General features: G+C 41.2%; 1 protein-coding gene and 1 long non-coding RNA gene across 3 annotated transcripts in view; one reads left to right on the top strand and one right to left on the bottom strand.

Moving 5' to 3' along the window:
• Window positions 1-19,299, top strand: part of LMNB1 (lamin B1) — a 48,074-nt gene extending 28,775 nt beyond the window's left edge. For both annotated transcript variants that reach the window (XM_001503203.5, XM_070233136.1), the window contains exons 6-11: window positions 5,437-5,657; window positions 6,477-6,702; window positions 8,337-8,441; window positions 10,998-11,117; window positions 15,933-16,040; window positions 18,509-19,299. In XM_001503203.5, coding sequence (XP_001503253.2) covers window positions 5,437-5,657; window positions 6,477-6,702; window positions 8,337-8,441; window positions 10,998-11,117; window positions 15,933-16,040; window positions 18,509-18,550 — 822 coding nt within the window. In that variant the 3' untranslated portion in view covers window positions 18,551-19,299. The remainder of the gene's footprint in view (window positions 1-5,436; window positions 5,658-6,476; window positions 6,703-8,336; window positions 8,442-10,997; window positions 11,118-15,932; window positions 16,041-18,508) is intronic.
• Window positions 11,877-20,744, bottom strand: LOC138917303 (uncharacterized). The gene is made up of 2 exons (XR_011425102.1): window positions 20,606-20,744; window positions 11,877-12,368 (listed from the first exon to the last, which is right to left on the bottom strand). It is a non-coding gene; the product is annotated as an uncharacterized lncRNA (long non-coding RNA).
• Window positions 20,745-25,512: the final 4,768 nt, after the last annotated feature.

Genomic DNA, 25,512 nt, shown 5'->3' with positions numbered 1-25,512 from the left:
ACAAATTCTCTGGTGCTTCAACTACTTAGTAGCTTGGATCTTGGGAAGTAGCGTTAATTTGTGTATAAGTTAAGAATTTAGTGACTCAGTCAGTCATTCGTACAACTAAGTGACAGGTGGCGTTGCTGGCTGTGTTGACCAGGTGCCTGTCAGGACATGACGGTGTGCTGTAGGTGCAGCTTACACAGGTGTGGACACTGCTTGAAGTGTGTCAGTCCAAGGGTGATGCTGTGGACACAGAGCACAGAGACAACCACCCAAGTACTCAGGAGGCTGTAATAATCTACTGCTCACCTTAATTACATGGGAAGTAACTTCAGCTTTTGTTTTCCTTAAGGGAGGAAATTTTGCTGTTTTCAATTTTCTATAAACTTTATTTTATTATTATTATTTTTTTAAAGATTGGCCCTGAGCTAACAACTGTTGCCAATCTCTTTTTTTCTTTCTTTCTTTCTTTTCCTTCTCCCCAAAGCCCCCCATTACATAGTTTTATATTCTAGTTGTAGGTCCTTCTGGCTCTGCTGTGTGGGACGCCGCCTGAGCATGGCCTGATGAGCAGTGCTAGGTCCACGCCCAGGATCTGAACCAGCAAAACCGTAGGCCACCGAAGCAGAGCTGGTGAACTTAACCACTTGGCCACGGGTTTTATTCTTGATTAAACTTTTTTCTTTTTATTGTTTTATCTTTAGTAAAATCTTTTTCTGATTATAAAACTGAAGACATGGGCCCTCCCGGTGGCGCAGTGGTTAAGGGCGCACGTTACGCTTCAGCGGCCCAGGGTTCACCGTTTCGGATCCTGGGTGCGGACCTATGCACCACTTGTCAAGCCATGCTGTGGTAGGCGTCCCACGTATACAGTAGAGGAAGATGGGCATGGATGTTAGCTCAGGGCCAGTCTTCCTCAGCAAAAAAGAGGAGGATTGGTGGCAGATGTTAGCTCAGGGCTAATCTTCCTCAAAAAAATAAAACTCTAAAAAACAAAAAAACCTGAAGACGTTTATTGTAGGAATTTAGAAAAGAAAGCAGACAGTGAATTACATAAAATAGGGTAATATATAAAAAAAAAATTAATTAAAATAGAATCTTTTACATTACCTATCATATGTACTTTATTACTCACAACATAAATTTACAGATTATTTTAGACCCATTTTGTCCTGATAGTATTTTGAGGTTTTCATGTAACAGAGCTGGAAGGACCTTTGAGTTCTCTTGGTCTGACTACAAACCTAGGCAAGTTTAGTGACTTGTCCAGAGGCTGCAGGCTGATCAATGGGTTTCTCTTCTAGTTGCCACTTTTTCCCTTTATACCTCACTCTCTTCAAAGATTTTCTTCTAGGAATTTAACAGATAATCTTTTCTACTACACCATCTTAACAGGTACCATTCCAAAAATAGGCCTCTCTATTCTTATTCTGAGTTGACATTTACAACTTCTCTCCATTTAAGAAAATAATATTCTAGTTATCCTCTCCCCCTCAAATTTATGTCCTCCCCCACTTTTTGGGCTGCTGCTTAATGCCCTTGCCTATGCTGGGCATGGATGTTTTCCAGGTGAGGAGACTGAGACTGCCCTGTGGTTAGTGGTCGGCTGTGAACTTGGTGGCCACGTCTTCCGACTCAGGTTCAGGGCTGTTTCCTTGTTTTCCTGTTAGTCATCTTTCCATCCTCGCAAGTGTTTTTGTTAACTGCAGGTTAGTGGTTTTTAAACACTGTTAGGCGGGGCCCTGGGGGTTTCCAGGAGCTACCTCCTTAGGGAACAGGAGAAAAGCACCTCCTTCGGCCAGAGTAGTTTTAAATTTCTCTGCGTTGGGTTGGGGATGGGGGAAACCTTTCTTCTATTTGTTACTGGTATCAGATTTTTATGATAAATAATAATATCTTGAGGAATAGCTTCATTAGTTGACAAATTTTAGCCTTAGATCATTAGGGGAAAAAAAGGCTCTCTCTCTTAATGTTTCCCTCTTGTATGCCTTAAATAGCGTTTGTTATTGAATCATCAGTTTCGTCATGCTCCCTGTTAGGCCATAGAATTTCCTTTTGGTTACGTCACTCATGTTAGTGAAATACTTCTTAAATTTCGTTTAAAACTGTTATAGCCTTTAAATTGCTGACTTTAGAAAATATTTTAAAATAATTTCTACATGGTGGCAGTGTTATGTTTTGGAATTAGGAATTTCATGTGTTGCTTACAGCATTTCTATCATTTCCCTCTGGATTTTGACTTTGGCCACGTTAATTGCTTGGTCAGCTGGGCCTGCAGAAGCCTCCAGTGGCACTCTGAAAGCACCTCCAATTTTTGTTTTTCTAACACCCAGACTCTGGAAACTTCTGTTGCAGCTAGACCATAGTAAACTAGTATAATTATGTTATATACTATAAAATAGAAAAACAAAGACCACGAGAAGTCAGTCATAAAATCTTAGAGCTGGAGGCGGGATCTTACTGATAGCCTAGTGAGAGCTCTTCGTTTTCCGAATGCGGGTGCTGGTTCAGTGAGGTTGATTGCAGCTTGCCCGGAGTCTCAGAGGCAGCTCATGGCGGGTCTTTCTCAAGCTGTGTTCTTTGTATTTCACTACACAACAGGCATAGTGCAGCTATTTAAAATAGCATTTAAATATTTCTATTTAAAATACAAAATGATTCAGAGTAACTTTAAAACTTTTGTATAGCTAGGTTTTGATTTTTCCCTCTTAAGGAACTTTATAACACTGAAAGCAGACAAATAGATGCATTTTTGTATTTCCAAACCTGGGCTCAGAGGTTATCGCTGAGTCTTGGGTAGTTTATGTCTCTCATTAACTGTCCTTTAGATTCCACCTTCTTGCCCGTTTTTTCTTTTCGAGGAACGAAAATATAAGAAGGCTGAGAGGAAAAAAATGGATTTCTCCGTTTATAGCATGGTTTTTGCAAATGTAGTCAAATGCAAGTCCTCTCAGGCGGTAATTATATTTAGCATGACTTTTAAGATGAATGCTCGCTTCTGATATAGAATGTCAGGTGCTACTCTGGATTTTGATTAATTGATTATTTTTTACATAACCTTTTTATTTTGGCATAATTCTGTATTTGCAGAAAAGTTGGCAAGATAGTACACACAGTTTCCCTCTCTCTCGTAGCCAGTTTCTCCCCATTGTTAGCATCTTATGTTACCGTGGTACGTTTGTCAAAACTAAGACACCGACATTGGTACGTTACTATTGACTAGACTCTAGACTATTTGGATTTCACCAGATTTTCTATTACTGTCATTTTATTGTGACAGGGTACCACATGTCTCCCTAGTCTCCTCTGGTCTGTGACAGTTTTTCAGGCTTTCCTTGTTTTTCATGACCTTGACTGCCTTGAGAACTGGCCAGGTATCTTGTAGACCGTCCCCCAGTCTGGCTGTGTTGGGTGCTTTTCTCGTGATTAGGCTGGGGTTATGGGTTTTAATTGCCCTTCTTGTCATATCCTATCAGGGATTACATGACATCCACATATCATCATTGGTCGTGTCAGTGTTTGTCATTGGGAAAGGGAGTGTTTGCCAGGTTTCCCGGCTGTCAGATTACTATTTTTCATTTTCCATACTCTTCTTGGGAAGCAAATCACTAAGTCCAGCCTTCTCTCAAGGGTGAGGGGCAGGAATTAAGCTCCACGTTCTGAAGGGAGTATCTACATTTATTAAATGGAATTCTTCTCTGAAGATTTGTGTATGGACTCATGAATATTTGTCTTACACTTTAGGTTATAATCTAATACTACATTATTTTATTGTCTCGGATTGTTCCAGCTTTGGCCCTTAGGAGTTCTGTCCGATTGGCTACCATGTCCCCTTTTTCTTGGGTGCTTCTTTGCTTTCTGGTACTATAAGATGCTCCAGGCTCACCTTGTCTTTTCCCCACCTCAGCACTAGGATCAGCCATTTCTCTAAGGAGCTCTGGTTCTTTTGGTTGGAGAATGAAATATAGAAATGAAGATCTGGGCACTGAGTGCTCATTGGTACTGGGGTGTCATTGCTTCTAGGCCCTCTTGTGGGCAGAGCTAGGTAGTATGTGTGTATGTCATCCATGTGTACACACTTATCTGTACTTGTATCTCTGTCCACTTGTATCTTTATTAAGCTAAACACGAGTTCATACGGATGTCTTTGACTACCTCTGTACCACAGGGTTCCTTTTTGGCTTCCCTCCTCGCTTATCTGTAACTTCTCTCTGAGAGTAAGGAACCTGGTTTCTACCATCCTGTTGACTTACTTGTTCAACCCCATATACATGTAAAGCAGTTTCTAAATTTGTAAGCTGTACTCCTGTGAGAAATAAATGTACTAACTACAGTGCGTGTTTCTGCACAGTGTAGAGCTCCTGTTTGTCTTCGGCCTTCCGTATTTACTTTCTGCACAATGTGTGCCCTTTCTCTCCTCCTCTGATGTAGCCACTTGTGATTCTAAGGGCCTAAGCTATCCATCAGTATTTTTGAGTTGTTTACCCTTGTCGTTTTCTGAGGCTACTGAGATGAATTCTGTCTTGGACAAATGCAGAAGAATAATTACCTAGTGAACTACAGGGTTTCTAAGATGAACTTTCTGGTATAGGATGTGTGACTTGTTGTTTTTTTTGGTGAGGAAGATTCGCCCTGAGCTAACATCCGCTGCCAGTCGTCCTCTCTTTTTGCTTGAGGAAGATTCACGCTGAGCTAACATCTGTGCCAATCTTCCTCTAGTTTTTGTATGTGGGATGCCTCCACAGTATGGCTGATGAGTGGAGTGGAACCCGCGCATCTGGGCTGCCGAAGTGGAGTGTGCGGAACTCTAACCACTCTGCCATGGGGCTGGCCCCTGATTTCTCGTTTTTTAAATACCAAATAAAGTTTCTACATTTACAGTAACTTTTTACAGACCACACTACGATGTATCGTCTTTGTGTGCTGATCGAGCATGAGAGAGCAGAGCAGTCCTAAAGGGCTGCTGTCTCTAAAGGCATAACCGGAATCCTTTTCTTTGCTTTCTGAATAGTTCCAGCAATTCTCCAAAACATACTTTCACCCACCCTTTGGTTTGTCAGTGAGTTTCCTGTCTTTTTAGTTTTTTACTGTTGTTAATGTATACTTTTGAACAAGGCTCAGCTCGTAGGGGAGCCAGACTTGACTTTTACTAAAACCACAGCTTAAAAATTTACTTTATTTGGCTAAATACAGAAAACTTACATGTACATTTATGACACTTAAATTTGATAAATATAACGTTTTTTAGTCTAGTATAAGCCAGAACTTTCCTGAGGGCTGTATTTTATGTTGGAGGAATTTGGGGTTTTAATTTCTTAAAATCTCATGAATTCTAATGTTAGCGATTCCTTAGGCTTCTTGTTTTCCAGTCCAGGAAACGGTTTAAAATAGCTGCCTTGTGCTAATGTTGGAACGTTCCTAGAAAGTAAATGTGTTCCCTTGAATCTGAAGTCTAGAGCATGTTTGGAGAGGATTCAAGAGTTAGAAGAGTTGCTTGCTAAAGAAAGAGACAACTCTCGGCGCATGCTGACTGACAAAGAGAGAGAGATGGCGGAAATACGGGATCAGATGCAGCAGCAGCTGAACGACTACGAACAGCTGCTTGATGTCAAGTTAGCTCTGGACATGGAGATCAGTGCTTACAGGAAACTCCTAGAAGGCGAGGAAGAGAGGTGAGTGACGAGGGTGTCACCCTACCCCCTGGTCTTCTTGCAGCCCCCACCTTTTTATTTGAAGAAGAGTAAATAGGATTGGGTTGTTTTGTTTTGTTTTTTTGACAATTAAAGCAACTTTAAATATTTTCTGTGTCATTTCTTTTATCACCTCGTGTAGAGGTAGGTAGTAATAGATTGTATTTCTACCTCAACAACAGAAAATGTTCAAGTAGTCTTATTTTATTATTTCAAATGCTGGACTATCTCAAGATGGAGTCTTTCCTTTGAGATTTTAAATGTTTTGATAATTTAATATGTTGCAGGATATCAGCTTTGCTGAAAGAGACTTTATACTTATTTTTAAAATCTTGTTAGCATATAAATTCTTTAAACACCTGTTCTCAGAAGAAAGTTCCAGAGGGAAAGTACCTGATTTAGATTAAAAAGCCATTTGATTTCAATATTACATACAGTGTGATTATAATTTTGATAAAAAGAAAATACAGATATGAAAAGAATAAGAAAGTATATTGAATATAACAGTGGTTGTGGTATGGTGGTGGCAGATGGGATGATGGCCCCCGCTGTTTTCCAACTTTCTACATTATGGCTATCTTCTATTCCTAGGGAAAACATAAAAATTTTTATTATTTTTTTTTTAAAGAAAATTGGTAGTGGGCATCCTAGCATTAATAAAATTTATCTTAGTTAAGTTGTATATCAGCTTTGTCTAACAGATCGTCAGTGATGTTTTGTTTTAGAAATCTGTGTGCAGGATACTGAGGTAGGAAGGGCATATGTGTTTCATAAATGGAACATTTTATTTCTCCCCTGTAGATTGAAGCTGTCTCCGAGCCCTTCTTCTCGTGTGACAGTATCACGAGCATCCTCAAGTCGCAGCGTGCGTACCACTAGAGGGAAGCGGAAGAGAGTCGATGTGGAAGAGTCAGAGGCGAGCAGTAGTGTCAGCATCTCTCATTCCGCGTCAGCCACTGGGAATGTCTGCATTGAAGAGATAGATGTCGATGGCAAGTTTATCCGCTTGAAGAACACTTCCGAACAGGTAGAAAACACAGACCCATTTTTTCCCAGCACGGCTTTGCTGCTTGGTGGGCTCTCCTGCAGTTGTGATAACCCCTCAGCCTTTATTTGGATTCAGTAGTCTTCAGGCACTAAGAGTTTCCCTCCTCCTTTTTACTTACATTCGTGAAGTAGAAATTAAAACAGGAGGAGAAAAAGGAGGTGGTGCACTTAGTGGTTTAAAGATTTCCTTCAGGAGCCCTTCTTTATGGAGCCAGGGCTCCTATTCACACCTGATTTAGAATGAGAAGAGTTATTTTGTCCCAGTGGCCTTCCAGAGGATGCATTGTTGTTACTCCTGCCCTAACCAGACCTGTGAAAAAGTTGGAGTGTGGGTGTAAATGGGGGATGTTCTTTGACAGCTGTTAACTTTATGAAAGGAAGGAAATAGGAGCCCAGACTCAGGTATATGCAGGGAGTGTCTTTCTCTCTAAATAAATGAATGGACAAATGGTAATGGTTTAATTTATATCAAAAATAGTATGAAGACCTGTCTCGAAATTAGTTGTTTAAAAGTAAACATAAAATACTCATAGCAGGGAATGCTGCAGTTTCGAGCTGGAGCTTTCGAGAGCTCAGTAGTGAAGGTCCTCCCTGGCGAGGCATCCGTGCAGCTGGGGGCCCCGAAGGGGTGTGAGATGATGTTAGAGAAAGGCAGGTCTTGGGGAAAAGGGGGTGCAGTGGGATGGATGTCACTTCGTGAAGCTTGTGGTCAGGATTTATCAAACATTGTGAAAATCACTCCTTTTCTCACAAGAGCTATTAAAGCCATCTTGCATATGAGTGAATAAAGGATTTGGATGGGCAGAGGAGCACTGGCTGTTCTGCTCCTAAGGAGAATAGGCTCTAAGCCCTCCTAGTCACGACTGTAAAAGCTCAAGAACAGAGTAGCGTCTGCTGCTCCATTGTTGTAGTTTGACTGTTTTTCAGAAGGCATAGTAGCCGTGTGGAGCTGTTCTGAAGCTGGCTCTCAGCCTGGCTTGTTCTCTCTGTGAGTTAGAGATGGATATAAATTACTGTAGTTAATTGCTTTAATACCCTGCACCTTTCCTCAGGTGTCAGGCAGGTCTGGGCAGCCTGGGGGCTAGAGTTAATAGCTAGCACTTGGGACCGGCTCATTGCATCATTGACCCTTTTTGAGCCTCTTACGCTTTAAGGTAAGAGAGTTAAATGTGGGCAGAAGTGGTATAGATAGAGAAGAAACATATTTTCTTCCTTCTGTTTCTAAGTTTATGTGTCTGTATTTTAGAAGCTTAAAGTAATGAAATATTAGATGTTTATAATTGTGATTATGACAGCTAGATTGTGTTGTAAATTTAAAAGGCCCTCCTGATCTAGCAGTGAATATGACTATTTAATTTGGTTCACATTTCTTTTTTCCACTTTTGTCCTTTTTAAAATTAAGTACCTTAATAATCAAAACTGTGGGATCATCGAATTGCTGTTTTGCTGAATGACAAAACCATGTTTTCTTTTTGTACTAGGAAAATACGAATCGTGGGAGTACAGCCATAAAGCTGTCTTAGTTTAATTGCCTATATGAGTTCATTTATTTGATTATTCCATAACTTTCTGTATATTTGAAGTGACCTTTTTAAAATTTTGTTCTGTGAATAGGATCAACCAATGGGAGGCTGGGAGATGATCAGAAAAATTGGAGACACGTCCGTCAGTTACAAATATACCTCAAGATATGTGCTGAAGGCAGGCCAGACTGTTACAGTAAGTGCATTTTGTCATTTAACTTCATTGTCTTAACTAACAGTTAAAGTAATTCAAGAAAATTTTTGGCTTAAAGAGAAACATTTTAGAAATGGGCATTAAAACATCTTTGACGTTATTAGGGAATTACAAGTGCTATTAAAGATTTTAAAATTTCTATCTTATTGAGAGTGGTAATTAACTATTAAAAGTGAAAGAATTGACCTCTGAATTCTTTTTATTTTGTCTACTCCAGTAGATAGAAAACAGCTGTCTCTTGACTGATAATTGTAGCCCAGTGTAATTCAGGAGCTACTGCTTGGCATAAAGAACTGTTAGGAAGATAATCTCTTAATGCCAGGATAGGCCTTAAAACCAGTCTTCAGCCTTGGGCGAGCATCAGAATCATCTGGGTAGTGTTTTGATGTCCAGAGCCCACCTCACCCTTGGTCACCATCTCTGGTCTTGGGATAGGGACCCATGTTTGAAGAAAAGTCGTTAGATGATAGGCACTGCTTAAGGAATCATCCTTTAAACATAATCTTTCAGCGAGAGTAATGTGGTTTTTACATAGTGTCTGAGGTTCAAGATATAGTGAGAGATGGGCTGTTTGTTCTGTTTTGAGTTGTGAAATACCACGTCTTTAGTAGTTAGAAGATACCGTTATCTCACTTTTTAGAGACGTATGCTTCACTGAGCAAACACAAGATTCCCTTGCTTTTACTTAGCAAGTAGATTTAGCAAACAATAAAATATGTTGGCTTTGCTAGAGATGTTAAAGAAGTCACTATTTTCATCCCTAAAGAATGTAGAGATGACTGGCTCCTTTTATTCCTTTTTTAAAATAAACGTTTTGAGTTTTGATTGATACAAACCTTACTTAGTGTTTAAAGATCAGAGGCTCAAACAGGTTAGACCTTCTCTTTAAAAAAGGTATTCATAGGACTTGATGCCGCATTGTGAAAATATCAGATGTAATTTTGTAATAATGGTAAAAATGGGAACAAATATCCTAACTACACTATGCTTTCTTCTCTTCAGTAATTATGATAGTGAGAGAAAATTGCTCAGTCCTATTATGAAAGCTACATAATGTGGTGGGAAGAATTTGACATTTTATTTCAGAAGATTCAGATTTGAGTGTGCTCTCTATCTCTCTAAAGTAATGTGAAACCATTAAGCCAGTCATCTGCGTTTTCCACTGGATATAGTTTCTCAGAGACTAGATATATAGGTCTAGTGGAGAACTCAATTATCATGTAAAATAATGTAATGCATTTTCTTTTCTTTAGGTAGCCAGCATTAAATGTGATAAGCTCTTTGGAACATGGTAGTGATAAGTGATCTTTCTGTAAAATTGTACAAGGCAATAGCAAAGATCACTCTAAAACTCTAGAACACAAATAAGAGAACTATATATGTAATTTTAAATTTTCTTGTAGCCACATTATGAAAAATTAAAAGAAAGGTGTGAGATTAACTTTAGTACTATATTTTCTTTGACCCAGTATATCTTAAATATTACCATTTCAACATGTGATCAATATAAAAAATAATTAGTCAAGATATTTTACTTTCTTTTTTCCAAGCTGAGTCTTCAAACTCACAGATATCCGTACTGATTAGCCGCATTTCAAGTGCTCATAAGTCACGTATGGCTCCCATATTGAGCAACACAGCTCTAGGACATACTAGTTTTAGGTTAAATTACCCAGTAAAGTTACTGACATTTTATGATTATTATTAGCACTAAACCAACTATATGATTCCATATGGACTAGTGAAAAGTATTGCTTGAAATTAGGAAAACACTAACATTTCACATAACCTGAAAGTCAGCCCAGATCCTGTTCCTTTTTCCAATTTTATCCCAGTAAATGCTCTCTGCCCTTTTCCATTTATAAATCTGATGGAAGATCTGAAAGCTTCAAGTGAGCATCTGAAGAGGAAAGGCTCTTTCTTAGTAACATAGATTTTTCTCCCTGTTTAAAAATATACCTGCCTACACCATCTCCAGTCTTCCTTTTGCCGTCAAAAATTTGAGAGAAGTTAGTCATCCCCTCAAGGCTTGCTGTAGGCAGCTGGAGGATACTATCGGTGGGGTGAGTTGGAAGGCTTCTCCACGGGAGGATGGCCCATAAAACCATAGACGAATAAAATGCTGACAGTGAGAGCTAATACTTATTGAGTGAGCCAGCCCCTTAATGTGAGTAACCAATCCTTTGTTCTTACAACAATCCCGTGTATTATAGGTGGCATTTCCGTCCCATTTTATGGATGACGAAAGTAAGGCAACTTGCTCAAGGTCACCTGACGTGGAAGAGCTAGGATGTGAATGTAGGCAGCTTCAGAGCCCTGTATGTCAGCGTGTTCGCTTAGCAGATGGGGAAGCTGAGGCCTAGACAAGCTCTGTGGGTTGTCACAGCTGGTTAATATAGCAAGTCTGAAGCTGGGACATAGTTCTGAGACTTAGAATCAGTCCTCTTACAAGGTGTTCACGTCTCATCAGAATGTTGCTGCTGTTGGTGTGTGGGAGCTCTGGGTTCTGAGTAGACTGATGTCTTTTCTTTTTTCCAGATCTGGGCTGCAAATGCTGGTGTCACAGCCAGTCCTCCCACTGACCTCATCTGGAAGAACCAGAACTCTTGGGGCACTGGCGAAGATGTGAAGGTTATATTGAAAAATTCTCAGGGAGAGGTACGGTATACCACTGCAACGTCGGTTTCACCTGAAAATTCATCATGCAAGTGTGATTTCTTTCTCAAAATCAAATTGAAATGGGAAGTAACTGATTGCTTAATCAGACTAAAGCGGCTGAGTAATTGAAAGTGAAGCTGCCTTCAGATTTTAGGAAGGATCGAGGAGTACCGATTAGTGGCACAGGCTCCAGTCAGTCTGTGTCCAGTTTCCATCTCCACTGCACACGGTGACTTTGGGCAAGTTCTTTCCTCTCTTAGCTTTATCATTTTAAAATGAAAATAATAATAAGATAATTAATATAAATGAGGTAATATTAATAGAATGAGAATAATATAAATGAGACAATCTTTAAGAGGCGCTTGGAACAGTGTGTGGCCTTGAGTACATGCTTATGTTATTAACCCTGTTACTAGCTCTCGGAGTGTTCACAGAACTCTGAGTCTGAAGATTGTGGAGTGTACATCTGCTTGGCATGTGTGTTTTCAATGTGTCTGTCCTAGAATTCTTGTCAAAGAACCTTACCTACCCCAACTGTCACATACAGATCCCCCCCAAGAGATGAAAGGGTCTGTGGAGGAAGGAATGGTCACGGTCAGATCACACTATCCTTGTAGGGGCTCCTTCTCTGCTCCCATAGTGCCAGACCCCTTACCTGCGCACTGCTTGTCCAGTTGGCCTCTCTCACTAAAGGAATAAGCACATGGAGGGCAAGGAATTACTCTCATTTTTTCCTGGTGGCATGGCTGGCACATAGTAGACATTCAGTAAGAATTTATTGGATAAATTTTTTAACAAATCGAACATGGGCTTTCACTTAAGTTCAGAGCAATGACGTCACGGACAGCATTGTTATGGGGGCTCTGAGGTGTTTGCATGAGAAGCCCTGTGCCTGGCTGTCGTCCCATCATCCCTCACTGTAAACATCTGCATGTGTTGAGACCGTTCTTTATAAGGAATTCGTTGTCTCCTGAATGGAGAGTGCCCTTGCTCTCAGACTGAGACTGAAAATGAAACGGCATCTGGGGAGTTCACCTGCAGGTGCCTGCTGGGCGCTCAGGGCAGGGAGCAGTTTGTAGACGGCTTCAGTGATTCATAGACTTCAGAGTGCTGATGCCCTCCCGTCCTCTGTGCACAAACCCTCACTTGCTTCTTGCCTTCAGCACTTTGGAATCCTTCCCAGCTGTCGTGCATGCTGGCACCCAAGGGCTGGACTTATTGTAGCTCCTACTCTGGAAGTTCCCCTGTCATCTGAAATTGGCAGAATACATCTCTCTGAAAACAGTGTTATAGTGGTGATTCGCTCAGATTGAAAAGCACTGTTATAAGGGGCCATGGCCGATGAAGCAGGCTTTTTTGAGCCCTGGAGTCTAGTCGCCATCTATACCATTTTTTTCTGTGTGAAAATATGTTCCAAGTTAGAAATAAACTTACAGGAGGAGATTTGGAATGTGGCAGGTTTAGAAGCCCACACAGTAGATACAGTGACATGCGAACAAAGCGGATCCTATGACTGGGCTAGGTCTCGAGCTAGTTTTACCGGTGACGTTTTAATAAAGCTGACTGAAGCTCAGGTTTCCCTTCATAATTCAAACCCCGGAATATTAGATTAGTTGGTTGGTTTGTCTATTCTTTAACAAATTTCTACTGCCTTCTCCTTGCTAGGCTCTGTTAAGTGACTTCTGTCAGAAATGAGGAAAGTATCATGAATACAGTTCTTAGTTATTTCTGTGACTGTCAGACAAGAACTGTTGGCATTTATCCATTTCTATAAGACTGTGTCCCAGACCATATTAGCGACAGTCTGTAATCATCACCATAAAAACCGCTTTTCTCTAAGATTGTCGGTAATTGGTTTAAGTCACTTTAATTTTTTATGTATATTTTCTTCTTGTTGAGGCATTGGAAATGTCAGAAAACCCAATTAAATTAGCTTTAAAATAATGGGGAAATAGGGCTTACAAAACCAAAAATCCAGAGATAGTGGACTTGATCCATTGGCTCACTCAGTGACCCCAAGGATCTTTCTCTTGTCCCTGCTTCCCTGATTGTCTTCCTCGTGGATGCAGGATAGCTGCTGGCTGCTCCTGGAGGTACGTCATTCCAGGCTAGCTTCTTAAGGGAAGGAGCATCTTCCCCAGTGAGGTCCCTGTCCTGGGCTTCACTCTTTTGTACCAGCTTGGGTCACATGCCCACCTCTAAACCAGTTCCTGGAGTCAGGAGGACAGAGTTAGAGCTGAAGCCTTCTTCTCCCCTCCACAGCTAGATTACACTTGGCTCCTTATGACACATCTGCCACATCTCCGTGGGAGAGATGGGTATCCAGGCAAACCTGGGGGCTCTTACTGAGAAATGAGGGACGGGGTGCTGGATGATTAAAAATAGCAATGTCACTATGGTAAAATAAAATGGTTTTGTATGAGGGGAATAAAAAATAAAGCAGTTTCCCTGTACGTTCCAGAATAGAGGCATAGCTGTAATTTTTGTATATGCAGATGGTTACTTCCGTGGACAGAGATATAGTTTAACAATCAGCTCCTCCATCAATAAAAACTGCCCTGATTTGTAGCATTTGCTGATTACTGTGGTGTAAATACTCCCACTGTGGTGATTTCAGGCTCTCAATATGCACAGAGTTGTGCAGAGATGAGCACATTAGCTGGTCTAGCTAGCTCCAGTGCACTGCTGAATAGATGGGTGTACCTTTGCATGCCCAAGGCTTTAACACGGGCAGACCGGTAATACGTTTTACATAGACACCATGTATGTGTGCCTTTCAGAGCGCTTGATGGGGTTGGGCATCTTGCTGAGAGGGATTTTTTTGGTGAAAACATTTTTCTGTTAGCACTTTGACTAATAACAATTTCCTGGGCCTAAACCTCCCAACAACTTTTGCTTTTAAAATTTGTTCTGTTATTTTTCTATCTAAATTTTTAGACATTATTTATCTCACTCATTTTCCATACAGGTTTTCTGCATTAGATTAATCAGTTTCCAAATGTCAGATGAAAAGTGCTTAACAGCAGGGTGTTACATTAAAAGTAGTTATGTTGTAGTAATTTATAATTAATGAAGTTGGGTAGGTTGCTGTTTGCTAAGCTTCTCATTTGAGGCTAATAGTCTCACATTACATGGTGAGCTTTGAGAGCCCCTGTGTCCATATGGGAGATGGATACATTGGCACGAGCCGCCAGAAGCTGGAATGTGAGAATTCTCTAACAGATTTTCTTTGACTTTTTTTCCCCTCATCTTAAGATGAGTTGAGGAAAGCTGGGGACTGTGAAAGCTTTTTGAGAATCTTTTCTTCCGTTTTGTATGTCACCATCCGCCAATTGACGTCTTAGTTCACAGAATTGTAGTTGATCTCAGGACTCCTGTGCTTTTTATGCGTTTTGGTTAAAGCAGGTTGATATTTGTGAAATGGCTATTTGTGTGTGTGAACATAGAGTGATCTCACAGAACTGATGCTGTGGCTAATGAGAGACTCAGAATGGTCCATCTTCTTGGCCCTGCAGCATTATCAAAATTCCCCACAAAATACTACTGTACTACCTTACTTCATTTCCAAAATATATCCTTGGACATATTTAAAATTGAAGTCTCATTTCTGTGGCACTTGTTTTTTGTTTTCGTCCTCTGCCTTAGGCTAGTTGGTCTGTGTTAAATTTCAGATAAGCTTTTACTGATGTTGCTTTAGTGTCTTCCTCTGTGGAGTTACCTTTCTTGAGTGACCTTAGGACGTGGTGCAGAGTAAAATTAGATGCTCCACAGCGCTCTCTAGGACACACTCATTCACTTGCTGCCAGATTATCAGTGCTGCGTTCGAGAAAGTCAGCATTCTCGACGGGAGAGTCATCTGTCTTTGAGCCTCTCAGTAGAAAATGGAAATGGTTACTTTCTGTCAAACTGCCAATGAATGATAGGAGATGTAGTTTATGTGCGGAATACATTGGAACTTCACTAGTGTGTTTACTAGTAAGTAGTGCTCATCCTGTCTTGATTCCATTTCATTTAAGAAGAACCAGCTATTGAAGGAATGAAGGAGCTTGTCCTTTTCAGCTCAGTCATCAGGTGGTCCTGTTGCCACCATAGTCCCTGGGATCACAGCACTTGGCCTCCAACTTCATTTTATTCAGCCTTTATTTAGCACATTCTCTTTGCCAGGAGCCAAGATTTTTATGCTGAATTCATGTTGAGTGTTACAAAGAATTTAGTGTGCCAAATCATTTACAGAATTCTTAGTAACGGAATGGGATAAAGCGCAGTGGAAACTTCTCAGCGGGTCTTTCAAATGGGATGCCAGTAGCTCCCTTGCAGGGAATATTGAAGATCTAAGAACTGCTACTAATTTTGCGAAAATTCCTGTTCAGTAGCTTAAGATGCTTATGAACCACTTTTTTTTTTTTTTTTAAGTAATCCCTGATGTAGGAATGCTGTTTCTTTTTCTTTTTTTGGTGAGGAGAGAGTGGCCCTGAGCTAACATCTGTTGCCAATCTTCCTCTTTTTTTTCTCCTCCAAGCCCCAGTACATAGTTGTATATCCTACTTGTAGGTCATTCTAGCTCTTCCATGTGTGGCGCCACCACAGCATGGCTTGATGAGCAGTGTGTAGGTCCACACCTGGGATTCGAACCAAACCGGTGAACCCTGGGCCGCTGAAGTGGAGGGTGAACTTAACCACTTAACCACTTGGCCATGGGGCTGGCACCAGGAATGCTGTTTCTTAAATTTAAGCACGGAGAAGGTCCCCCTCCCCTGCAAGCTTTGTGATTTTAAGTATGATTTTAACTGAAAATCAAACAACTCTTATCTTTAGGAGGTTGCTCAAAGAAGTACAGTCTTTAAAACAACTATACCTGAAGAGGAGGAGGAGGAGGAAGCCGCGCCTGAGGTGGTCGTGGAGGAAGAACTTTTCCACCAGCAGGTATTCCTTTAATATGTTTGTTTTAAGTTTTATTGTCAGAATTCCATGAAAACCAAAACCAGTAGTGGTGTTTGACTTTTTTCCCCTGTTACTTGATGAACCAGATCACTGATCTACCAAGTGGGGCTTGTTTTCCTGAGGGGATGTTCAAGATAGCACATTAGGGCACTGGAAGAAAATGTTAGCAGTTCTTTTTGTTGTGGTAGGACATAGATCACTTATGAATAAGTATATATAGATTGGAATGCATACTCAAAATTATTTACTGAGGGGTTCTGTGATTGAGAAGTTTAGATCACTAAATTAAAGCAAGCTTTTGCATATAAACTTAAAAAAGAGTGTAATATTCAAGTTCAGTATGAAACAAAATTCTTGCTATATTAAGTTCCTAATCATCTAATTGCAAGATAGATTTTAGCTGATGCTTGGGCTTTTGAGAGCCCTCGAAATAAAGAAAATCCAAATTTCATTTTAATTAATTAAATTGGAATTATTAGTAACTAATGGGCCTTCAGTTTGTAGTCTCAAGGTGTTTGAGTCTGATCATTAATCAAAGTTCCTACTGTTATCCTTATAAGACTTTGTCTCTCTGTCTCCAGATTTATAAACCTATTGGTTTTGCTTCATTAGTCCCAGTCCTACTGTAAATCAACATTCACTATGTTTAGACCCACTCGAGGTGGTTTATATGAGGTAGAATGGATTTTTGGCTGGGATATTTCCTCATACATTTTGGAGGAATATTTAAGTACAGATACTTTAGACTTGGCTTTAACAAGAAGCAAGCTAAAATCTATTTCCTGCCCTCAATGGGAAGCATTATAATGACTGGAAGTAAAATAACAAAGTAAGAGAGATCTCAAGATGCCAGACAGGTGCCTCAGAGCATGAGTTGTGGACTCTGGAGAAGGTTCTCTGGGCTACCAGAGTAGTTGAGATCTCTGGGAAAGATACTTGGGGAGAATGGGCAATTATTTGGGTGTTAGAAGGCAGACGATGATGTTCTGCAGGTGTTTGAATTATCTGTTGCTACATTAACAGCCCACCCCAAAACTTAGTGGCTTAAAATAATGATTTCTTAGTTCCCGTGACTCTTGTTTGACTGGGATCAGCTGGGCAGTTGCTTTGCTCATGATGGAGACTGAAGTCAGTCATGCAGTTGCATTCAGCTGAGAGCTTGGCCAGGGCTGAAATGTTCTCCATGTCTCTCTCCACGTGGCTTCTTGGTAGTTTAGCTCCAGCTTCTTTACACCATGGCAGCTGGCTTCTAAGAGGATGAAAAAGGAGAGCACTGGGCTTGGCCCAGAACTCGCCTCGTGTCCATCCTACCGTGTTCTTTTAGTTTAAGTCAGTCATAAGGCCAGCTGCAATTCCAGGTGAAGGCAGATAGTCTCCACTATTTATTTATGGGAGGAGTGGCAGAGAATTTGTCATGATCTTTAATTCGTCACAGGGGATATGTCAAGACTTAAGCACTTAAGACTTAAGTCCATCCAGCTGTATTGTAGGTGTGTAGGAGAGACAACAAATTTGGAAGGTGGTGGTAAATTGCCTTAGTTTAGAAGGTTTAGGTAACTAGCTTCTGCACACTTTGGAGCAAAGGAGAAATTGAGACAATGTCAGAGAGATTGACTCTAGAAGGGAGGTTGCAGAGACTCTGAGGGAATGTATAAATGGAGATTCATTAAGGCATTGTGACTGAACTTGAGGGTGAGAGAAGAAAAGAAGTCAAAGGACGTGTGAGGTTTTTAGCTTTTGTGATCAGAGAAAATAATGATACTAAGGTTCCAAAGAGAGATCAGCTCTTTTGACTTAAATTAGAGAATGAATCTAGTGACCTTTCGAGGTGATTAGAAGTTTTTTTGGTGACCTTCAAGAAACCAGTTTCAGTCTGGTCAAGTAGTGAGTCGCAAGTCATTTTGTGAGGTTTTAAGGAATTAGTGAATGATAAAGAAATGGCTAGAAGGAGCCGTTTTGACTTCACATTTGAGGATGAACCCAGTGCGGATGCTTTGGGGCGTGAAAGTTGAGGATCCTGCCAGCTGCCGTCTCCGTGGTTGTTGAGAATGGAGTCCACTGATCTCCTCTTTCCTCAGGTATAAAAGGAGGTTGTTCAACGGTGGTTTCCCACCTCAGTTGCCTATTAGAAGTACTTAGGGAGCTTTAAAGTTATGTATAAATAGATACTGTTCCCCAGTTAAATGAGAAATTCTCATTTAATTGATCTTGGGACCTAGATCAGAATTTTTTTAAGCTCCTCGGGATCTGAATGTGCAGCTGGAGTTGAGAAGCACTGTTCTCTAATTTGTTGGAATGTTCTAGGGAAGAAGATTCAAAGGGATAAGTGGGAAACGATAAGGTCCATTTGACATTTGGTGACATGGATTTGTAGTCTCTCTGTTGTCTTCTTTTAAAATACTGTGGTCCATTTTCTTAGCACTAATTTTCCTTTCTGTTTTCCTTATCAGGGAGCCCCAGGAGCGTCCAATAGAAGCTGTGCAATTATGTAAACTTCTCAACTGTCTTCCTCAAAATAAAGAAGCATGGTAATCCTTACCTACGTACAGTGCAGAGCCTTCTCAGAAGCACAGAATATTTTTGTATTTCCTTTATGTGAATTTTTAAGCTGCGAATCTGATGGCCTTAATTTCCTTTTTTTGACACTGAAAGTTTTGTAAAAGAAATCATATCCATACACTTTGTTACAAGATGTGAATTATTGACACTGAACTAACTGTGTACTGTTTGGAAAGGGTCCCTCAAATTTTTTGACATTGTTTTGTATGTGTATTTTTTTTTAAGTTCCTATGGGAAGGGGAGGGGAGGGTGAATAGACCACTGTGTGTCTGGGTATAATTTGAAGATTGCTTCGTCTAGATCAGCAATCTGCTCTTGATTATTCTCTGCTCTATATAACGGTGCTGTGAGGGAGGGGGAAAGCGTTTTTCAATATATCGAACTTTTGTACTGAATTCTTTTGTAATAAACAATCAAGGTTACAAATTTTTTTTTTTAAATAGAAAAGAGAAATTTTTTAAGAAGGCAATATTAACATAATCATCATGTAAGCACTCTGGATGAAGGATTCCACAAAACTTTGTTTTATGGTTACTTCTTAGATTCTTAATTCATGAAGGGGATGGGGAGGGGGGGAGGGGAGGATTTCTCTTAAAATGCATTAGTTGTGTTTTTTAAGATAGTGTAACTTGCTTAAATTTCTTATGTGACATTAACAAATAAAAATCTGTTTTAATATTAATCTACTGTCTTTTTTAACTTTAAAAACAGATTTTGAGGGGCTGGCCCAGTGGCGTATTGGTTAAGTGCGCGAGCTCTGCTTCGGCGGCCTGGGGTTCACAGGTGCAGATCCTGGGTGCAGACATGCATGCCACTCATCAAGCCATGCTGTGGTGGCATCCCACATACAAAATAGAGTAAGATTGGAGTGGATGTTAGCTCATAGACAGTCTTTCTCACCAAAACACCCCTGGATTTTGAGGGAAGAAAAGTATTATTTCAGTTTTGCTTTTGATAAAAATAATTTGGCTTCTTGCCTGAAACTAGATATTTCTTTAAGACTTTGACATTGAAGAAGATAAACACACAAGCTATTTTGGAGTTCTCCCCACTTGTCAGTATTCTGTTGTCATTAGTAATAATAACGATAAAAGCAATAATCATGGCTAATTTTTTGAGCCATTGTCCTCAGTGCGTTACATCTTTTATCTTATCAACAATAAGATCTTTCAAAATCTCTTTAAGTAGGAAAGCCAAATGGGAACATAGGGACTGTGAGAGAAGACATTGAGGAAAACATTCCTTTTAAAGGAAAAAAGTGGAGATTATATTTCTAGAATGTGGTTTTACTGTCTTTTAAAATAGGAAAAGATAATTGATGAAAAGCCACCTTCTGGAGGAGTAGGTTGTGAATGATATGAAATACAGGTAGCTTGTGCTCTGGTGGGTAGTTTTGTCACGGATAGTGATAATTAGGGTGTCATTCGTTAGGGGTTTTGGGGAATTTTTGTCTTCTGGTTGCCTTAGCTAAGTGAGTTCATCTTGTAGAAAGTGGAGTAGCGAATCATGCTTAACAGCTGACGGCATTTCAGAAGCTAACCTAGAGTCAGGGTTTGCTTTTCTCTTAAAATAATCCTGCAGTAAGCTGTGCAAAGACGACCAGCTTTCACTTGAAAATAACTCACAAAGTCCCAGAATTACTGTGCTCTGCAGATTTACTGCATCTTCTGGTGCCGTCGCAGACACAAGATAAATGCTGGCTTAGAAATTCTGTCTGGTGAAGCAGATAAAATGATAACTTCTCAGCACGGATTTATCTTCAGAATGAGAATGGCAATGAATGCAGTTGTGGGCAAACTTGGTTGTGAAGATTTTTGCCACAAGATGGGGTTCTTGTCATTAAAATTCACTCAAGGTACTTTATTGCTGGATAGATTATTAGGTTATGGAAATCAACACTTTAATTAGTAGGAATTAAGAAGAATTGGCAGTTTAATACAGACGAGCAGCATATACTTTAGTGAAATTTAGGAAAGTCTGGGACTCACTGAACACAGTTTGGTGCCTCTGGATGTGTGCCGGTAGATTGTTGAGTCTGTTTAGACTGACGAGCTTTAGACTAAACTGAGGTTTTCAGAAGGCAAGCTGCGCCTACGGCTGTCCCCACAGAAGATTGGAAGCAGAGGGTCCAGGCCGCGCTGCCTCTCTCGGTCACTAGAGGTTAGAGATACCTCACATAAAGATGGAATTCTGCATTATTGACCTATTTGTCTTCCATGTTCTAGTTTTACCACTATTTTTATACACAGGTTTTTTTTATTTCCTCTTGTTCAGTTCTTTCTCAGTGTTCTTCACTAAGAAAATCCTGGGTGCTCTTATTTTGTTGCTTATTAACTCATCCATGTTAACTGCCCTTGCCTTCTGGGATTCCTTTTAGACTTACATTGAATCTGTCCTCTCTCATAGGTTTTCGGTTTCTCTGTGCTGGATGTTCAGTAACTCAGCAGCTTCTTGGTATTTGTAATCTCACTGCTTCTCTTCTGAGGCCTGTGTCATCTGTTTGCCCTTTGAGTTTCTAATTTCACTGACTATTTTCTTTCTTTTTTTTTCCTTAAAGATTGGTGCTTGAGCTAACAACTGTTGCCAATCTTTTTTTTTTTCTGCTTTATCTCCCCAAATCCTGCCGCCCCCCTCACCCCCGCCCCGTACATTAGTTGTATATCTTAGTTGCAGGTCCTTCTAGTTGTGGCATTTGGGACGCCGCCTCAATGTGGCCTGATGAGTGGTGCCATGTCTGCGCCCAGAATCCGAACCAGCGGAACCCTGGGGCGCCACAGTGGAGCGCACAAACTTAACTACTCGGCCACGGGGCTGGCCCATTGACTATGTTTTTCATTTCTGAAGTTGTCTTTGATTCTTTTTCAAATCTGCCTGTTCATTTTTCAACTAATTGTTTTCATTATACTTTCTTTTCTTTTAAAAATCATTTTAGTCATTTATTTTATTGTGTCATTCTCTTTTCTTGAGTTGTTGAGAGTTCTCTTTCTGTTAGCTGCATCCGCTGGCTCCCTAATGGTGCTTCACTTCCTCATGAGACCTTTAGGATTGTGAACTCATTTTCAGCAAGGTTGTTTATTTTGTTAGTGGTCCGTGTCCCAGGGTTTTGATGGTGTTGCTGTAGAGCAATTTGGGGGTTTTCTGTGCCAGCTCCCCAGTGATTGTAGGGGTGTGGGCCTTTTTTGTTGCTGTCTTTGCACCTTGTAGTGAAAGTCCACTAAGCATGGGTGTTCCCTGTTTTCTGCGGGTGACTTCCAGGTGCCCCTAAGCCCCAGCAGAAGTGTGCCCTTGCTCTGGGCAGGCAGGCAGGGTGCAGGTAGTGTGAGGTGTGGGGAGCGCTCTAAGCTTCAGCTGTTTCCCTTCTAGCTCCTCCCTTGCATGGACTCAAAGCCGCATTTCCTGTCCCCACCTCTCAGCCCTTGGGGCTTATATTTTTGACTTGGAGTTCTTTGTTCCTTTATGGCACTTGGACATTTCTTGTTCTTTTAAGCTTGGCTCTCTATTAAAACAAAAATTTAGTCATATTTTATCAATTTTATAGTGGAAGGAGGGAGGGGTTGTTCTTGTCAGTTTAGTCTGCCATCATATACAAGTACGTGCATTCATCTTTATTTGCACATGTGTCTATTTGTAAGAGAGAGATGATTATCCTAAATCATTTTCTTGGTTTCGGTCTCCTACCCACTTCATCCCTTTCTTCAAATCTTACATTACAAAGAAATTTATTTCAACACTTCTTATTTTCCTGGTCAAAACGTTAAAAACAAAATTAGAAGTTGAAAAGAATCTTCAAATAATCCATGCTTCTGGATCATTGGCTGCTAAACAAAATGCAGATCTTTGATTTCTATTGCATGAAGTAGCAGCACGGATAGGAATTTCAGGAGGTCCCACCACAGGAGAATGGCACTCAGGGTTCAAACTTTTGAACCTCTAAAGTAAGGTTCTCGTATTTTCATGATATTTACCTGGCAAAGCCCAGCATCCTGAAATTGGGGCTGACTCTCGTTCCCTCCCCTGCCAAAAAAAGCACCAAAGGAGGTGGTATTTAAGATTCTGGGTTTCTGCCATTTGCCTGCCTGAGTCAAGTTGATGGGAATGAGGAAGATATTTAGGCAAAATACATGCAAAACTCACAGAAGTCATATTTCAGGTTGTGGGAGAAGGAGCTTCACATGACAGCGTTGAATGGGAAGAACAGTTAATGGGAACAGTCCTGGCAGTGGATGGCTCTTCGCTGTTTCGGAGAGTCCGAGTAGGGGCAGAGAGTAATCGTGGAGGTAGACCACCAGCAGCCAGTTGGCCCTGGAGACACTCGTCGGACCCAGAGTGAAGTCACCTCCCTGCCAGCTCTTCCCCTCACATCCACAGTCGTGTCTTTTCCTTCACGTTTACCAGCACAGTAAATCCTGTCTTCTGCTGACATTTCTCCAGAGACAAAAGTGCACCTCTCAGTTTAAGGAGACAGCCTGTTCAGTAGCTTAATTACTTTATAACAATAAAACATAGTTGCCCAGATTTATTATGGGAGTGCTTCCTCCACCAATCTGAATTGGAATTCTCCGTTTAAATGCTAGCCAAGTTTGCTCTTAGGGGAAGGCAGCTCTTGTTCCATTTCAGTGGTTTTTATACTTTCTTTGGCATGTAGTACTTCAGATAGACTTGTGGATCCTAAAGATTTCTCTTCACTTTGTATGCCATTTTCTTAAATTTGCTGTTGATTTCTTTGATTTAAAATTAGAAAATCCTCACTTACCTTTTAAGCCTTCTTTCATGACCCACTTGGCCCACAGCTCGGGTACCCTAATCTTCTTTGCTACTCTAGCATCTGCCAGCCTTCTGAATTTCTCCATGGACCAGCTTTGGGGGCAGACCTCCCCATATGCTTGTAATAGTATGGTGGTCCCTTCACTAGTATTTTTTTCCTCAGTATTTTGTGACTCAATCTGAATAATTATTTTTGAACTGTCTAGTTCAATCTGTTGAATATACTCAAGTATTTCCACATCCCCCTTCCATATAGACCATGTCCCATGACCTAAGTTTAGCTACAAGTGCTAGCTAGAGCCACTGTGTGGCCAACCAGAGGGACATGGATATCTCATTGTGCTGAGTAAGTCTCCCTTTGGCAGAAACTGGCTTTCTGGCTTAGTGGCTGAGAGTGACCTTCAGAGGACTGTTCATTATCTGGTTTCCCAGACTGAGTCCAAGGTCGCTAGTTTCCTTTTCCCTTCTCTCCTCCCTCCACTCTCTTCATTTGAGCCAGGGAGCCTCTCTGCTCACACTGCCCTTTAACAAGCACTACTCTTTGACTGGGAGCCCGGCAGCTGGTGCGTTCTCCAAAGGCCGGGCCGTGACCCAGCCTTCCTCTTTGTGCCAGCTCCCCACTCCTTTGTTATGCTGCCTTCCAGTCAGTGTCAAGAAGTGTGAACCCAGGCTCTTTCTGGGGCCAGAATTTCCCTATGAACCACCTTCCCAGCTGCCCAGTTAGATCATTTCTCTTAAGTTTTTGTCCTGCTAAGAAAAATTGTTAGGAAATTGGAACCTTGGAAAAAATGAGCTGAAAACATTCACTGAGCGCCTGTTGCACATCTCATTATTCTATGTCATAAAAGAAATAGAGGTCCTGGACTGAAGTCTGAGAGGTACAGCTGTGAGGTCACCAGGAAAAGAGCTGCTGATGTTCACAAATCTGGGAGGAGTCCTTTTGTGGAGAAGGAAGGGTTTGGGCACCAGAGGGGGATGCTTCGGGTGACTCAGGCTAACCTCATACTGGAAATTCCGTAGGAGCCTGAAGTTGTGTCATGCACCCAGGGAACTTTGGGACCCCAACCAAGCGAATCTGGGGGGGCAAGGTTCTGGAAATGCAGTGCTGCTCTGACGCTATGTGGGGACTGCAAAATCTCACACGTTGGTCTCTTCCTTACTTGTGGAAGAGTTTCATTCTCATAGGGGGAAAGAAAAGCAACATGAGATCCGTAAAGAGGAAGGAGGGAGAAAGGGAAGGGCCATTGATGGAACGTTCTCTGAGCCGAGCGCTCTCTTCAGGCTTGTCATGTTACCTTAAAGCCCACAGTACCACGTTGGATCAGTGGTATTATCCTTGTTTTGCAGAAGGGGTGATGTGCCCAGAGGTTGTCATTGATTCACTCATTCATTCCTTCAATAACCATTCACTGGGGGTTAGTTTTGCCAAGCCCTGCCTAGCAGGGCCTGCCAGGAATACCAAGCTCAGAGATCCAGTTGTTTCTTGGGAGCTCAGTGCGATCACACAGGTCTGTGTCTTTGACAACTATGCCTATTCTGTCCCAGGCAGTTGTCAGAAAATAATTTACATAGTTTGTAAATGAAAACAGTGCTATTCATTGTCAAAAATGAATGGGAACAATTCCAACTGTCAGGTAAGCCCCAAATCCATATTTAAGTCTCTGTTGTTTCTAATGTTCTTCAGAGTAAAGGCAACTGGAATAAATATTATTTGCATGGTGCAGTTGAGAAAATGCTTTCATGTGGATGAGCTGATTGTGCCTCTCCGCCCTGGAAATGTGACTCAGGAGCAGGCAGGGGGTTCTGCTTCCACGGCCCCCAGCTCCATGTTTCTGTTGTCCTCTCGCTGTCCTGCATTCTGTGCTGTCAGAGAAGACAGCAAGGCTAGGCATGGGGAGACGGCCCTCTCCCCAGCCGGCTGTGTTTCAGAAGGCACTTCCCTGACGTCAGGGAGGTAATGAAGTGTTCTGATTTACATGTCTCTGTGGGCGAGAGTGACCGGGAGGTAAGCTGAGCAGAGGTGCTGGAGGACTGGCAAGGAGTGGAAAGCAGGTTGGGCCTCAGGGAAACAACAAGTGAATAACACATCTGGGAATTGTCGAAAATGACCCAGGTGGGGTGTAAGTACACT

The sequence above is a fragment of the Equus caballus genome, chromosome 14 (assembly GCF_041296265.1).
Source record: "Equus caballus isolate H_3958 breed thoroughbred chromosome 14, TB-T2T, whole genome shotgun sequence".
Lineage (NCBI taxonomy): Eukaryota > Metazoa > Chordata > Mammalia > Perissodactyla > Equidae > Equus > Equus caballus.
This window is presented reverse-complemented; position numbering and strand designations above follow the sequence as displayed.